Raw genomic sequence first — 14,663 nt, forward strand, 5'->3', positions numbered from 1 at the left:
TTATTTGTTTTTAAATTTTCTTTTACTGAATTAAAATATATATCACATATTTTAATTAAAAAAAATTTAGAAAAAATAATTTTAAATAGGTGATCAAAACACTTAGAATTGTGTGCAAAAAATCTTGGTGCGGTCCAGAAAAGTAATTTACAAACAGGCGGTATGTATAATAGCTGGTCGGCCTGGGTTGGAGGTAGGCCTGTAAACGGATCGGATTTGGATCGGATCTAGCTAAATCCATATCCTAATCCATTTAAATTTGTCGGATTCGGATCGGATCGGATCAGGAGTCGGATATTTTACAAGTCAATCCATATCCGGTCCACTCGGATCATGGATAATCGGATCGGAGCCCCGATCCACTAAAAATTATGAAATATATTTTTTCTCCGTGAACAATTTTTTAACTTCCATACAAAAAAAGTGACATTTTCTAGCTATATTAATTCATAAACTTTAGCGTAATAGGTAAAAAAAAACTAATAAAATAGTATTTAATAAAAACTTTGTTAGTTGTTCCTATAAAAACTTCAACACAGAATTTATCAAGTAAATAGAAAAATAATAAATAAGTTGCTTAATACTTTTGGAGTAAGCAAATTATGATTTGCTCCTCTATTAATAAGGATTAAAATTGATAAATATGTCTTAAATACGAAACCAGGTGATTGAGGAGGTTTTAAGTGAAAGAGTCGGCTCCTATGTTTATACTCACTATACATAAAAAAAGAGTGATTATCAGATTAACCGGATAACAAGAGTGAGAGCCATGTCAAGAATTAGGAGATCGATTATAAGAAAATATGATTTAGGATTTTGTCATGTATCTTTAGAAATTTTTATTTTGTATGTACTCATATATTAATAATCATATATTATATTATAATACAATATAATATAAAATATATAATATAGTTAAGCATGAATCGGATCGGATCGTTAACAGATCGGATTTGACCATATCCATATCCATTCTTTATCGGACCGGATTATTATCGGATCGGATTATTAGCAGATCGGATTTTTTTAATAAGGATCCATATCCATTTATTTAACTACGGATCGAATCGGGTCGGATCGGATATCCGATCCATTTACAGGCCTAGTTGGAGGAGTGTGTGAAGTGTTTGTTGTGTAGACTGTAAATACGATACAATTATTATACGATAAGAGAGAGGGAGAGGGAGATTTGGTTTCATCTTTCTTGCTGCAGGACAGGACCAATACACACAGAGAGATTGAAAGAAGAAGATATATCACCATCATCATCATCATCGATTCATAATGTTGTTTCAGGTAGGAGGGCAAGGGAGTCGCCCCACCTTCTTTGAAATGGCAGCTGCTCAACAGCTTCCTTCTAGTCTCCGTGCTGCTCTCACCTACTCCCTTGGTGTAAGCCCAATCCAGAGAGATTCTCTCTCTCTCTCTCTCTCCCTCTCCCCCTTCCTCTCTCTCTCCCTCCATCTCTCTCTCTCTTTCTCTCAATTGGAGGTTTTTCTTTGTAAAATCAGGTGCTGGCTTTGAGAAGACCCTTACTTCATAAGGTTTTAGACTACGAAGATGAGTTCTTTGCACTTCTCACTCTTGTTCTTGAAACCCATAGTCTTCGAAATACAGGTTAGTTTTTTTAATTTTAATCAATTCAGTAATTTGTCTAGTAATTGGCAAGGATATGTATTTGTTGTCCATCCAAAATCCTTATGTTTATTTACCTATAATCTCCTTTTTCAACTTTTACTTGTTCGTGGTTAATCTTTTTATAATAAAGGTTGACCAGTAAGCAATTGCCATTTAAGATTGCACTAGGCCTTCTATGCAATATGATTATATCATCACAACGAGTCGGCCTAAGTTCCTCTCTGCGACTACTTCAGTAAAATCTCATTTCAAAGTTTACTCCCTCTTGTTTAGCATCTACATCATTTTTCTGCATTAGGCAACTTTCTACAAATTTTTTTTAATTCCTACAAACTAGCTTATGCACAATGTTGTCTGACTTTCGATTTAACACTGATGATTGATGAATATTTTGTGAAATACTGTCACAAACAACTGACTCCTGTATATATATATATATAGTTTAGTTGATAAGGAAATAAAGTGAGGAGTCACTATATAAATTTTAATTAATTTGAATATGTCTAGTGTAATAATAGATGTGTTTTTATCTTAGTATCTTATATGAGGGTTGGTAGATTATAAAATAAGTAGTTTATTTATAATAAAAGCCAATTGTTACAGACCTTAGTTATTCTGTTAGGATATATTCTCTTATATTCCTTATATAAGCATTGTAATCGTAAACCCCCACATATGATCTTAGTCTTAGACTTGACTAGTACATAGTTATTTTGATATCAATACTGAAATGGGTCTCTTTCATGGGTTGCAATCCATGACTTTTCTGCCTTCCGCAGTTGGAAAACCCTTGGGGTAATGGGTTCTGCAGTTCATTCACAAGATTTTTCTTTCCGTGTTATTATTACATAATTACATCGTGTCTACGAGGTGTCCTGCATCATGAGTCCCTGTGGAGTTGGAGAAGTTACATATTTTCTTTTCATTTGATGTATGATGTATATATCCTATGTGCAACTTTACTTGAACTTGTACGGTGTTATCTTTTCTTCCGATTATTTTTCTTGATTGATGCTCAGTTGCTCACATTTTTCTGCCTTGTGCTTGTTCAGATGCTTGTTTTTCAGAGTCTTTATATGGCTTGCGAAGGAGAGCAGTTAATATGAAATTGAAGAATAAAGTTAACTCAGAAGCAGGCGAGAGGATCCATCAGTCAAGTTTGGAAAAGCATCAAAAAGTTCTTTCAGTTGCATTTCTGGTAGGAACTTCTTCTTCTAGCAGAACTCCCCATCCCATAGCAGCAGGAAATGCCATAATGATCTTGTTATTAAATGTTTATCTATTGTTTAAAGTTTAAACTCATTTTTTTTGTTGCGATTTTCTATATGTGATGTGTTTTGTGAGCTGCAGTTCGGTACATCTTTTTGGGTATTTACTCATGATTTGAACAACTGTAACATGATTTACATCTGCACCAATTGCTTTATTTTTATTTGACTTGTGTCAATATGCATATGTAATATTTATTTGTTTAAATTGTTTTATCTCTGATATTAATCGTCACCAGATCATGTCTTCTTGTGACCTTTCCAGCCTCAACTATTAAAGGCTTACAGAAAGAGAAACACTTAAATTGTAGGCAAAGTGCTACACTGTAAATTTTGTGTATTCCCCTTCAGTTATGGGATAATACTTCTCTATCATATGATGGTGATATGGTATACATTACTCTCTCTTGTTACTCCTCTCAAAAGAAATTCTCTTTTTCTACTTCTCATACTAAGTTTCATGTAAATGGCTTAGCCTGTCATAAGTCCAACTCTAAGTTCTTGGACTTCATTGTAGTGACAAGGAAGTCCCTTCTTATAGTTTCCCGTAACAGCGCCATCTGAACTAGAATAACATAGAAGCACATTTCTGCCATTGATGTACCTGTTTGATTTAGCAAAAAAAAAAGAAAAAAAGATTACCTGTTTGTCTCTTACTACTGATTTTAGTTTTCCTTTTTTTAGAATTGAGGTAATGTGGGAAGGCTAAAGTTGGAACTCTTTTAGATGGTCACGAGATTTGGGTATATATATATATATATATATGGGTAGCACTCCACAGCATACCCTCTTATATGGAGTTACGTAGCACACCATTATAAATATATATATAATATATATTCTATTATATTTTTTATGAAATATAATTGCAAATTTTGATTATTAAACCGAAACGAAGTTATACAATTTTTTTATTCCAAAGATCATCTAAAATTATGCAATATCTCAACATGATTCTATAACAGAATTATAATCATCCAGAATTATTCTGTTGTAGAATCAGTTTCGAAAATATACTTTTTTAATCAAATTTTAAGTGTTAAATTACATAAAATAGATTTATTTTATAGTATTCTATATTAGAATCACGTTTTATATGTATTCTATAACAGGATTTATAATGAAATTGATGATTTATAGTGGCGCACTATGTAACTCCATATAAGGAGTCCCTCTTTGGATTGTTGGCCTATATATATATATATATATAGGGGTGGGTTCTGGTACAAACTTACAAACTTACAAACCTTATGTGTTCAACACATATATAATTTGAGTTCAACATTTTTTTAACATATTTTGTTGAACATCGATTAAAATAGTGGTGGAGAAGTACATAAACTAATTTTTAAATGTAAGAACTAAGATAAACATGTTATATAACTAATATTTATGTTTCTAGACCCTACCCAAACCCCAGAGGTATAGTTTAAACATCTTTTTAGATATATTCAACACAATGATAATTAGTGTTCTACACCCGATGTTGAACCTCAGTTATTAATGTGTTGAATGTACGATTTATTTATGCGTTATTTTAAAAAATTGTGATGTTTTTTCAAGAATTTTCAACATGGATACTTTCTATAACTACGGATTAACACCATGGTAGAATAAAAAAAAGTTTGTAAGTTTGTAACTTAAAAAAGTTTTTATTTGATCCTATCCCTATATATATATATATATATATATATATATATATATATATATAGGCTCATGATCAAATAGAAACCACTCTTAAAATAAAAACTAGAAACCAGTTTCCCTACCACTATTTATAATTACGGGTATCACTAATTTATACTGCACTAATCACTGTTTTTATACAGTATGTAAACAGCGATTTTTATTATCAAAATTGAAAAAATCTACTTATCTAAACTATTGATAATCGATTATAGATGATCAATTTCATCCGTAGGAAGGTTCTTGGTGGTAGGAAGCCGTAAGAGAAGTTGTATGATGATGGTAAGTAATCGTTAGTTTTGTAAGTTATGATGAAAAGGGTATGTGACTATTGGTAATGATAGACAATGGTGGCAAGTCATAGGAACGTCTGGTAATAGTGGTAAGAGGACCATTATTACGATTTGGGTGAAGATGATGGTCATATACGTTGCATATATGTGTATATATATATTTATATTCGCGAGATATGCAATATATAAATTAGTGATATGTTATGTACAAATTAGTGATTTCTGTAGTTAAAAATAGTGATAAAATACTGTCCAGAAACTGGTTTTTAGTTTTTAGGCTAATTTGGTTTCTATTGGAGTAGTACTCTATATATATATATATATATATATATATATATATATATATATATATGTAGGCAATTGCTCAAATAGAAACCACTAAAATAAAAACTAAAATGGAAACCAAGAGAAACTATAACTAAATGACCTCACCCACCCCCTATATGTCATCACCCACCCCCTATATGTCATCACCCGCCTTGGGCCCACTCTCACCCCTACTCAATCCATCCGGGCCCGCTAGGGCCTCGCCAAGGCACCTCACAGGCCCTGGACAGGCTCCAAACAGTCTTAAAGAGCCAAACCTTGGCCCCGCAATGGTCCCACTAGGCCCCGACCCGGCCCTATTAGGCCCCACTTAGACCCCGTCTAGGCCCATCTCGGGGTCCATCCCCGGTTCTAAAACCCGCATCATTTTTTAATTTAATCATATCATTGAGATCATTGTTCTGCTTACAAGTTATATTGTAAGACATAGTGTCTTGTGATTTGTAAAAGTAATTGTTGTACTTGTTCATTATGTTGTAGGATATAATCTTGAGATTTTCGGATGTTTAGAAATATTGTAGAACAAAAAAATTAAAATTGAAACCATTAAATTATATTTTATCCGGTTTAAAAAAGGGGACTCCAAGACTCGATCTTAAATGTGGACTCCATATAACTTTTCTCATATATGTACCTATATATATTTATGTATGTATGTATATATGGTCCTACTCTAATAAATACCAGTTAAATTGAAATAAAAAGAATGGGAAGGGTTGTGGGGCAGGGCCCAAGAATGGGGACACTGAGGTGGGGATTATTGGGCAGGGGTGGGGCTTAGTGGAATCGGGGTGGGGCCTGCTAGAGGCTCTTGGGCCTATTTGGAGCAGCTTTTATGAGATCTATGAGGAGTCTTGGTTAGGATCTAGTGGACTCGAGGTGAATTGAGTGGGGCCGGGGTTGGTGATCATATCAGGCCTAGTGGGATTGGGGTGGGTCCCAGTGGGCTCTTGGCCTGTCTAGAGCCTGTTCGGAGTCTTGGTGAGGTTTTAGTGGACCCGGGGTGGATTTAGGAGGGCGGGAGTGGGCCCTTTATGGGTGATGTCATGTTGGGTAGTTTCTCTAGGTTCGTATTTAAGGTTTTTACTTATTGGTTTCTGTTTGAGCCTATATACATAATTCTTATATACAGTTAATCTAGTCAAATTTCCTCGTTCCAGATTTATGTGGTTGGCCCGCAACTTTCTTCCACACATTACCAAAGAACCTGCAGTTATATATATCGGTGTTCTTCACTAGTTCTATATTAATATAAAGTATGTGAGGGGGATAAGTGTTCACACGGCCTTCTAGCACCTAGTTTATTCCTGGAACTCAAGCTGAGGACACCTAGGCCGATTAATCTGCTGAAAGGTTGAGTATGCTAGCGCTTTAGTAAAGATTGACCAGTAAGAAGGGACTGAGCATGAGTATATACGTCATTCCAATGATTATCCAGTTTGACACTTGCGTTTTCACTCAATTGTTTCAATTTTAAATGTTGTAAGATTCATCAAAACTATACAGTATTAGATTAGACAATTAGTATTCTGCAGTTTTTAAAAGTTGAATCAAGTTCATTGGCCAATATATAATCCAGCTATATCAACTACGGACTCTAAATTGATATCAATAATCAAATCGGATCATAGGAAGTTGAATTCTAGAGAACTAAAGAATTTGGTGGGTAGATGTAATTTTGGCCATGCCTTTCAAGTAAATCCACATCTTATCCTCACCATGTTAGCATATGAGAGACTTGTAGACTCCATATGTGTACTTAGTGTATTCTCCCGTTTTTGTGATCCGTTCACTAAATGAAGGAGGCAAACACATTGTAATTTAATATTTCTGTAGGTTGTGCTACCATACTTCAAGTCAAAGTTGTACACAATCTATAACAAAGAAAGGGAAGCTGCACTACAAGCAACTTTATGGGGTCATGTTGGTGACAGATTGAATGAAAATGACTATACCGGTGGAGATGATCATTCGTCTGCTTCAAGCAATGCTTCAGATGTGGAAGGATCAGCTAGAGCAACTATGGCAAAGAGAATTAAGAAGATTATCGGTGTCTGTTATCCATGGATACATGCTGGAAACGAAGGTACATGCTTCTTTTGAGTCATATATATACTCATGTGTATGCATAAACATGTTTTTTTATGTTCTTTCATGGTGAGGAAGTGAAACATTAATTCTGGATTCATATTTAGTTAGATTAGGCATCTATCTTTATTATTTGTTTTTGTTTTCTTTAATTTGTTGAGTTGAGAGAGTTAAGAGCTACTATGTCTGATGTCTTGTAAGAAGTTGACTTGCTTCAATGTTTAGTGGGTCTTTGCATTCAAAGAATGCAGCTTCTTATATCTAATTAAAGAATCTGTTTTGTTCTTTATGATCTTTTTATGTGGCTGGCTGCGTTATTATATGTTCTCTATTTGTATATGTAGTGTGATTATCTTACACTTCCTAGTAGTAGTTATATTAATACAGTGCTTGCCCGATCTAAGGTTAGAAGCATAACACTGCAATTATGGACTGGAAATGAAATTGTCTTTTAATAGATGAATGATATTGGATTGTTTATTTTATATGTAATTGTGTTTGTCAGTAATGTAGATTTAGTGCTAGTTAAATTTATTTCTTGCACTGTGCAATTATGGACTAGAAATGAATTTGGCTTTAAATTGATCAATGATACTGGATTGTTTATTTTATATGTAATTGTGTATTTCGGTAATGTTGATTTAGTGTTGGTTAAATTTATTTCTTGGCTTGACTCAAATTTGTTTGTATAATATTATTAAATTGTAGTATCAGTTAACTTTTGCTTTCACGAGACAAATAACTTCAATGATGAAATGTAGAGACATGATAAAAGTAAACAATAAAGTTGTATTTTTGAACAGAAGTATTTCTTTTCCACTGCAAAATATTGATTATATTGTATGAATTCGCTTATTAGTTCCAGTCTGAAATGCAAGTCGAATCAAGTGTGAAGAATGGGAAATTTACTGCTCAGCGTTAGGTTTTTAATTACCAAAGGATTTTTGTATTGTCACTTTGTCAGGTGGATACAGATTCAGGATCATAGTTTGTAGACAGTTCCAAGATACGGTATTTGTCGTTTGTAGACAGTTCCAGAAATTTAAAGATGATGGGCAATCCCTATTATTGGGAAATCTTTCTTTATTGATCCGTTTTTTTTTACTGTTTGCTTAACTGGGATAACCAGTACCAAAAAAAAAAACTGTACGTACTGTAATTGTTGGCCAATATATATACTTATCTAGGTTATATATAAAATTGCAGGACTAGCTTTTGCGTATCAGCTATTATATCTTTTGGATGCAACTGGGTTTTATTCTCCAGGATTACATGCACTTGGGGTTCATGTTTGTCGAGCTACAGGACAGGAGCTGGTATCAAACTTAAAAACACTGTCCTTTGATCAGTTCTTTTTTTCTTTTACTTAAAAGGGATTCTTTGACTTTTAAGTTAAATAATATTTGTTTGTTAAGTGAAAAAGTGAATTTGAATCTGAAATAATTTTAGTGTCAAAAGTTGGCAGTACACTTTTAATATTGTAAGTTGTGTAATATTATTTGATAACAGTCAATAGTGTCATCCACATATAGAACTCTTAAATTTTAATTTTATGTTTATTCTTTTAATAATTCACAAGTTACACAGAACAACAAAATTGTCCAAATTAATACTAACTTAAAATTAATATTTTCACTTTTGACTTGATTAACTTCAAGTCGTAAGAATTTTTTCAAGTTCACCTAAAAAGGCTCTGAATAAACTGTCAGATATAGTTCTGACTTTTGAGCACATATTTGAGTAATACAGTTGGTCTAGTTCATGCCTGATTTATTACACAGTTTTCCCTATCATTTTTTTTTATTCTTGAGATTCATCAATTGCTAATATCATCCTAGATGGACACTTCTTCACGAATTTCTAGGATAAGAAGCCGTGAGCGAGAAAGACTTCGTGGTCCTCCGTGGTTGAAGGTGCGCAAGACTTTTCATATGTTAATGTACATATCTTTGGTGCTTTATATGATTGAAACTGACTTGCTTCTTTATGTGAGATATGATTTTTAGTTGGCCCTCTACTAATACTCTCGTCAACACAAGTATTTTTGTTAATCTGGTGCTATGTACATTAAGTACTATCATCATATTCCTTAATGTGTAGCTTTTACTTGCAATGTTTCCATTCCCAGTTCCTGGCAGTTGATTTACGTTCAAGTCTATTGATATATCTGTTAATGCAGCATGCACATCTGAAACTTCGGAGAGATTGTATTATCCGTTAAATTGTTATATATTCTATATATGGTGTGATTCTTACATAATTGCAGATATCAGTGGTAATATTAACCAAATGCTAGTAATGAACTGTTGCTTTTTTTTTCTTTTTCTTTTTTTGGTTCTTTTGGTTGATTTATGTTAATTGCTTCAAGTGTTTAAATTATGTCATTCCGCTTCAGGAGCACTTGAGGCAAATTTTCTAATTCAAGTCCCCGTCAAATATATGTTCTGTTGTTAAGTGTGTTTTATCTGCCAGATATTTGTACCATTTTTTTTAAGGATGTAATTCTATGAACATAAATAATATGAAAGTGAAATTATTTTTAGCACTGAATATATCCTCTTGACTGGGATACTAGTACTTCAGTCTGCGTGTCTGTCTATATATGCAACAATGGCTTTCAGCTTCACAAAAACTTCCAATGTAATAAATGTCTGAGGGGTTGAACCCCTTACAATCTTGGTTTCATCAATCTTTAGTTGCGTATTTTTTGAATTCTTTGAAGTATTGAAAGTCCAGCGGTAACAGGTGCTTAGGCGTCCCTGCAGGGACAAATAACTATTATTAGAAATCTGCTCGATGGGAATGATTTCATCATTCAAGAAACTATAGTTCCTTCCAAGATGAATATGCGAAGCCATGATCATCACTCCATCCACTAAAAAAATATAAAAAAATTTGACTTTTCAATATTCATGTTCAAGTGTAAATGCTTTAATTGACTTTAAGAGTTAAACATTGTTGTTATATTTAATTATCTTTTATGTATGAATTTTTAATGATCGGATAATATTTTTATCAAAGAATGAGAGGTTGCTTACATAGTTCACTTGTTTGGATTGTGGAATATTGGTGAACGTTGTTAAATACAGGAAAGAACAGGAAATTGATCTTGCTCCTATTGACTAACTTGTCAACTAAAGAACATTCAATTTTTGATTTACATTTGAATTAATATCATAGCATGTAAAAAACTGAGGTAATAGAAGCATCCAAAGGGCTTTACAAGTCATTTGGTCTACCTGTGGCCATTAAATTTTGTATGAAGTAGGTGTACTCTATGTTGCACTAGATTAAGCTTCCACATTTTTTTATGGTAGATAGGATGTGAAGACAGTTATCCATTATTCTGTAGTTTATGCTCAATGAATTGTTGTTCTGCTGTAACAGTGTCCACAGCTGACCCCATTTTATCTCGGGCCCATTGTGTTATTTTTCATGCTATGTTTGTGGTCCTGCACAAGAAAGTAGTAGCTACCAACTTCTAACTAGTGCATGCAGTTGACCTGCAAAGATTAACTTCTCCTATTTTATTTTTTTTTCCGCTCATGCTCTATGCTCATACTGTTTATTTTTTGATACAGACTTTACAAGGAACATTACTCAGTTGCTCATATGCAGTCCTAGATTATGCCCAAACTGGTTTAATTGCTGCTGTATTCTTCTTTAAAGTAAGTATGTTACACCTGTTATAGGATTCTTTAGCTGAAGTACAGATTGTTCCTGATAGTGCAAAATGGAATGCTGTGCCATTGAGACAATATCCCCTACTGAAGCTTCCTAATGTTCTGATTAGGATATTTACTTTATCTTCTTTTATTGACCTAATAAGGACCCCACTCAAATTATTTTTCTTTTATAAGCAAGAATAATTTTCAGTACTAACCTTAGAACTCGATTTTTTATTTTTTTTTAAGTCTTTATATACATATACTGGCATATATCTGAATGACATCAGTATCATGCTTGTACTCAAACTCATTCTCCTGTAAATTACCAATAGATGATGGAGTGGTGGTATCAATCTGCTGAGGAGAGAATGTCAGCTCCCACAGTGTATCCTCCTCCACCACCACCACCTCCCCCAAAGGTTGCCAAAGAGGGTATTCCACTGCCAGCTGAGAAAACTATATGCCCTTTGTGTTCACAGAAGCGTGCAAATCCCTCAGTTATTTCGGTATCGGGGTTCGTCTTTTGCTATACTTGCGTATTTAAGTATGTCTCACAGGTAACCCACATATGCTCTTAAATAGTTATCAACTGCAGTATTATGGTTATTCTAACTGTTTATTGTCTCAATAAATAAACTACCTGGTGTTATTTATTGTTTATGTGCCTCATGTTCAATTACTTTTTGCTTGTCCATTCATTTTTGGCATATGTTAAGGTTTCTAGAGAACCAGAAGAGTAAATTGCAGTTTGATGGCTGTATTTTATTTTTCTGTTTTTGCTGAATAGTTTGATGGCTAAAAGGTACTCCCTCCGTCCCACCCATTTCTTTACACTTTCCTTTTTGGGGTGTCCCACCCAATTCTTTACATTTCAAAACTTACCAAAAATAGTCAATGGGTCCCACCACTTCTCCACTTTTCTTTCCTTTTCACACTACTTTTACTCCACTATCTTCTTTTTCTACATTAAAAATCAATGGGTCCCACCACTTCACCCACTTTTCTTTCTCTTTTCCACTACTTTATACATATTTCTTAACCTCCGTGCCCAACCCATTCGATAAGAATTGGGAGGGACGGAGGGAGTATATTTTAACTATCCAGGGACTTGCCTCGCGTTAATGGTTTAAAGTAGATATACATAAATTATTAGATGAAAAGTCAACTAGCCACTTCTTCCTCGTATTACAGTAAATATTTCTTATCTGTATTAAAAAGTGCTATATCGTTCTATATCTATATAAATTCAACAAATTTCAGGGACCCACACATTCCAGTACTTTCTTATCTATTTCTTTCTCCTCTTTCTACTTTAGCAATTAATAGCTCCATCTATCTTTTGTTGTAAATATAGAACAAACTATAGCATTGTTCTATTTTGGCACAAGATTTAGAACATCATGGGATTGGTGAATTTTAGTTTTTGTTCTATAATTAGAGGTGGCAATATGGATGCAAAACCATTAAACCAATCCAAACCAAACCAAAATTGTGAATTTGGATCCATTTGAAATCACATTTAGAAAAATGGATTTGGTTTGGTTTTTAGTCTCACATTTCTCACAAAATATGGTTCTAACCACATTTGGTCTCACTTTAAGATTTCTTATAACTCTCCATACACACTATTGTGTTCCTTTTCTTTTCTTTCTTTCTTTTTGCTAATTATCACACATGCACATCCCATGATTCGAACTCATGACCTTACTTGGAGAAGCCAAGAGCTTAAACCACTCCATCAACTCACACACTCACACATACTTTTGTTATATTTAATATTCATTATATTATGATTTGAGTGTTTTAACTTTTGTTCATTATATAAAACTTATTTTTACTTACTAAACTAGTTACCCATAATTCAAACTAAAACCATAACCACATTTATTAATATATGGTTTATAAATGGTTTTGGTTAATCTATCCAAACCAAATCCATTTTATAAGAACCAAAACCAAACCAAAACCACATTTTGCCACCTCTATCTATAATATAGATATAGGACAAGATATGACACAGCATTGGACTTGCCTCTACTATAACTTTATAGCCATCAAAGTGCCATAAATTTAAAGTACAGATCATCAAACTGCAATACAAGTAGACCAAACATGTAAAAAGTATTTTACAGAAAATACCTTTGTGCAATCCTTAAAGTACACTAAAAGATTTCAAAGACAAGCAAACACTGAAGCAGTATATTATATATTGGGAGTTTTATATCTCCTTTAAAGTTTTAATAGTAAATAAAAATATTCTTCGAACCTATATAAATATGTTGCTGGTTTTATTTTTGGTAGATGGTATAATTTATTAATGACTAGAAAAGATATTTATTGATGAGTTCCAGCAGAATGTTGGTTCTGTTGTATGTAGCTATATTAATCATGATTCTTGTCGAGTCGGTGGCAGACCCTTTTTTTTCTTATCTTGCATCATTCTAGAACTACCCTTTATTAGTTATATAGATATAGGTGTTAAAGTACAGCATGTAGTGCAACAATATCAAATTATTTATTTGCTATGAATGTTGTGTATTGTAGTTACATATATGGAGGTCCTGTTTGAAACTGACGTATTTGAGATTTTAATCTCTTGTAGTTTGTTTGGTATTATATCGAAAGGTCTTCAATTTCGTAGTGAAATTCATCTACAGACAAGAAAAATTTATGTTTTGAACAGTTCATTTGCTAAAAGTATGCCTGTGTACTGTCAAATACATAGTTGTTCCATAACTTTACTATTTTTGGTGCTGCAGTACAAACGGTGTCCTATCACGTTAATGCCTGCAACCGTGGATCACATAAGGAGGCTCTTTCAGGATGTTTAATAAGTCCTCTTTGCGATAGTTTCTTCCACAAAATCTTTACATGAGGGCCATCATGATTACCTCAATTAAGGAGAAGATGCAATTGAGTGTGATATATACTGAATGCAGCCTACAAATAATACTGACTTGTATGGGTTAGCTCGCAAAGAATTATGCTTGGCCATCATTTTGCCATTGTCGATAAAAGGAAACCCTGCCTAATAACATCTGAATTGTTGTAATGTTTAGTGGTCAGGAATATAATTGTCCGCAGTGATTAGCTGTTACTGTATGCGACTCAAAATTGTGTTGGCGCAACCCCAAGAAAAGAGTATCTGAGTCTAAACTATATGTCAGCAGTAATGAGAATCACCGATAGTTGGGGTATAAAGACCTAGATTATCCGAGTCTAAACTGTGTCAGCAGTAACGAGAATAAAAGTACTAGTTTGAATGTAATGCTTGATGTTTCATTTCTCTGTACAGAAATTACTCTACAAAGTACAAACTCAATTTTTTATCATTCTCGAGTAACCACTTTTTTTTTGGATAACGAGTAAGTAACCACTTAAAATGATATAATTGTGCGAATAGATGGAGACGAAGGCCTCATTTTGTAAGAGAACATGATCATATATTTGAAAACAGAAAATTGAAAACCAAAGCCAACAGTAAAAATATATAAACGGTAATACAGAATTTAACGGTGAAACAATCATGATAAAATTATATATATAAATTAAGAAAATACATATTTTTTGTAATTTTTTTCCCACGGAGTTTTTTGAAAAGTTGTAAACTAATAAACTAAGCATCATACATGAAATCATAGTTCACATATATACTTATTTGTAAGTTTAGAAGTCATACTTGTCAAAAAAAATAA

The 14,663-nt window shown here is 33.2% G+C and overlaps 1 protein-coding gene across 2 annotated transcripts; it reads left to right on the forward strand.

Annotated features, from left to right (window-relative positions):
* The first annotated feature begins 1,121 nt into the window (after positions 1 to 1,121).
* LOC108228105 (peroxisome biogenesis protein 12) lies at positions 1,122 to 14,300 on the forward strand. Of its 2 annotated transcripts, none has more exons than XM_017403592.2 (9): positions 1,122 to 1,392; positions 1,512 to 1,617; positions 2,691 to 2,836; positions 7,049 to 7,298; positions 8,507 to 8,616; positions 9,139 to 9,213; positions 10,882 to 10,968; positions 11,301 to 11,525; positions 13,728 to 14,300. In XM_017403592.2, the coding sequence occupies exons 1-9, from the start codon at positions 1,285 to 1,287 to the stop codon at positions 13,797 to 13,799; spliced, it is 1,179 nt and encodes a 392-aa protein (XP_017259081.1). In that variant the 5' UTR covers positions 1,122 to 1,284; the 3' UTR covers positions 13,800 to 14,300. The 2 variants fall into 2 exon arrangements, with proteins under 2 accessions (XP_017259081.1, XP_017259082.1); XM_017403593.2 differs by having other exon boundaries at positions 1,134 to 1,392; positions 11,301 to 11,512; positions 13,728 to 13,899.
* The last annotated feature ends 363 nt before the right edge of the window (positions 14,301 to 14,663 follow it).

Source organism: Daucus carota, chromosome 6 (genome assembly GCF_001625215.2).
Source record: "Daucus carota subsp. sativus chromosome 6, DH1 v3.0, whole genome shotgun sequence".
In the NCBI taxonomy this organism is placed as follows: domain Eukaryota; kingdom Viridiplantae; phylum Streptophyta; class Magnoliopsida; order Apiales; family Apiaceae; genus Daucus; species Daucus carota.

What these genes read in the sequence shown, in the direction of transcription:
- LOC108228105 (XM_017403592.2), top strand. Translation starts at nt 1,285, where the DNA reads ATGTTGTTTCAGGTAGGAGGGCAAGGGAGTCGCCCCACCTTCTTTGAA. An exon ending in CCATAGTCTTCGAAATACAG is followed by an intron (nt 1,618 to 2,690) that starts GTTAGTTTTTTT and finishes GTGCTTGTTCAG; the next exon opens with ATGCTTGTTTTTCAGAGTCT. An exon ending in GATACATGCTGGAAACGAAG is followed by an intron (nt 7,299 to 8,506) that starts GTACATGCTTCT and finishes ATAAAATTGCAG; the next exon opens with GACTAGCTTTTGCGTATCAG.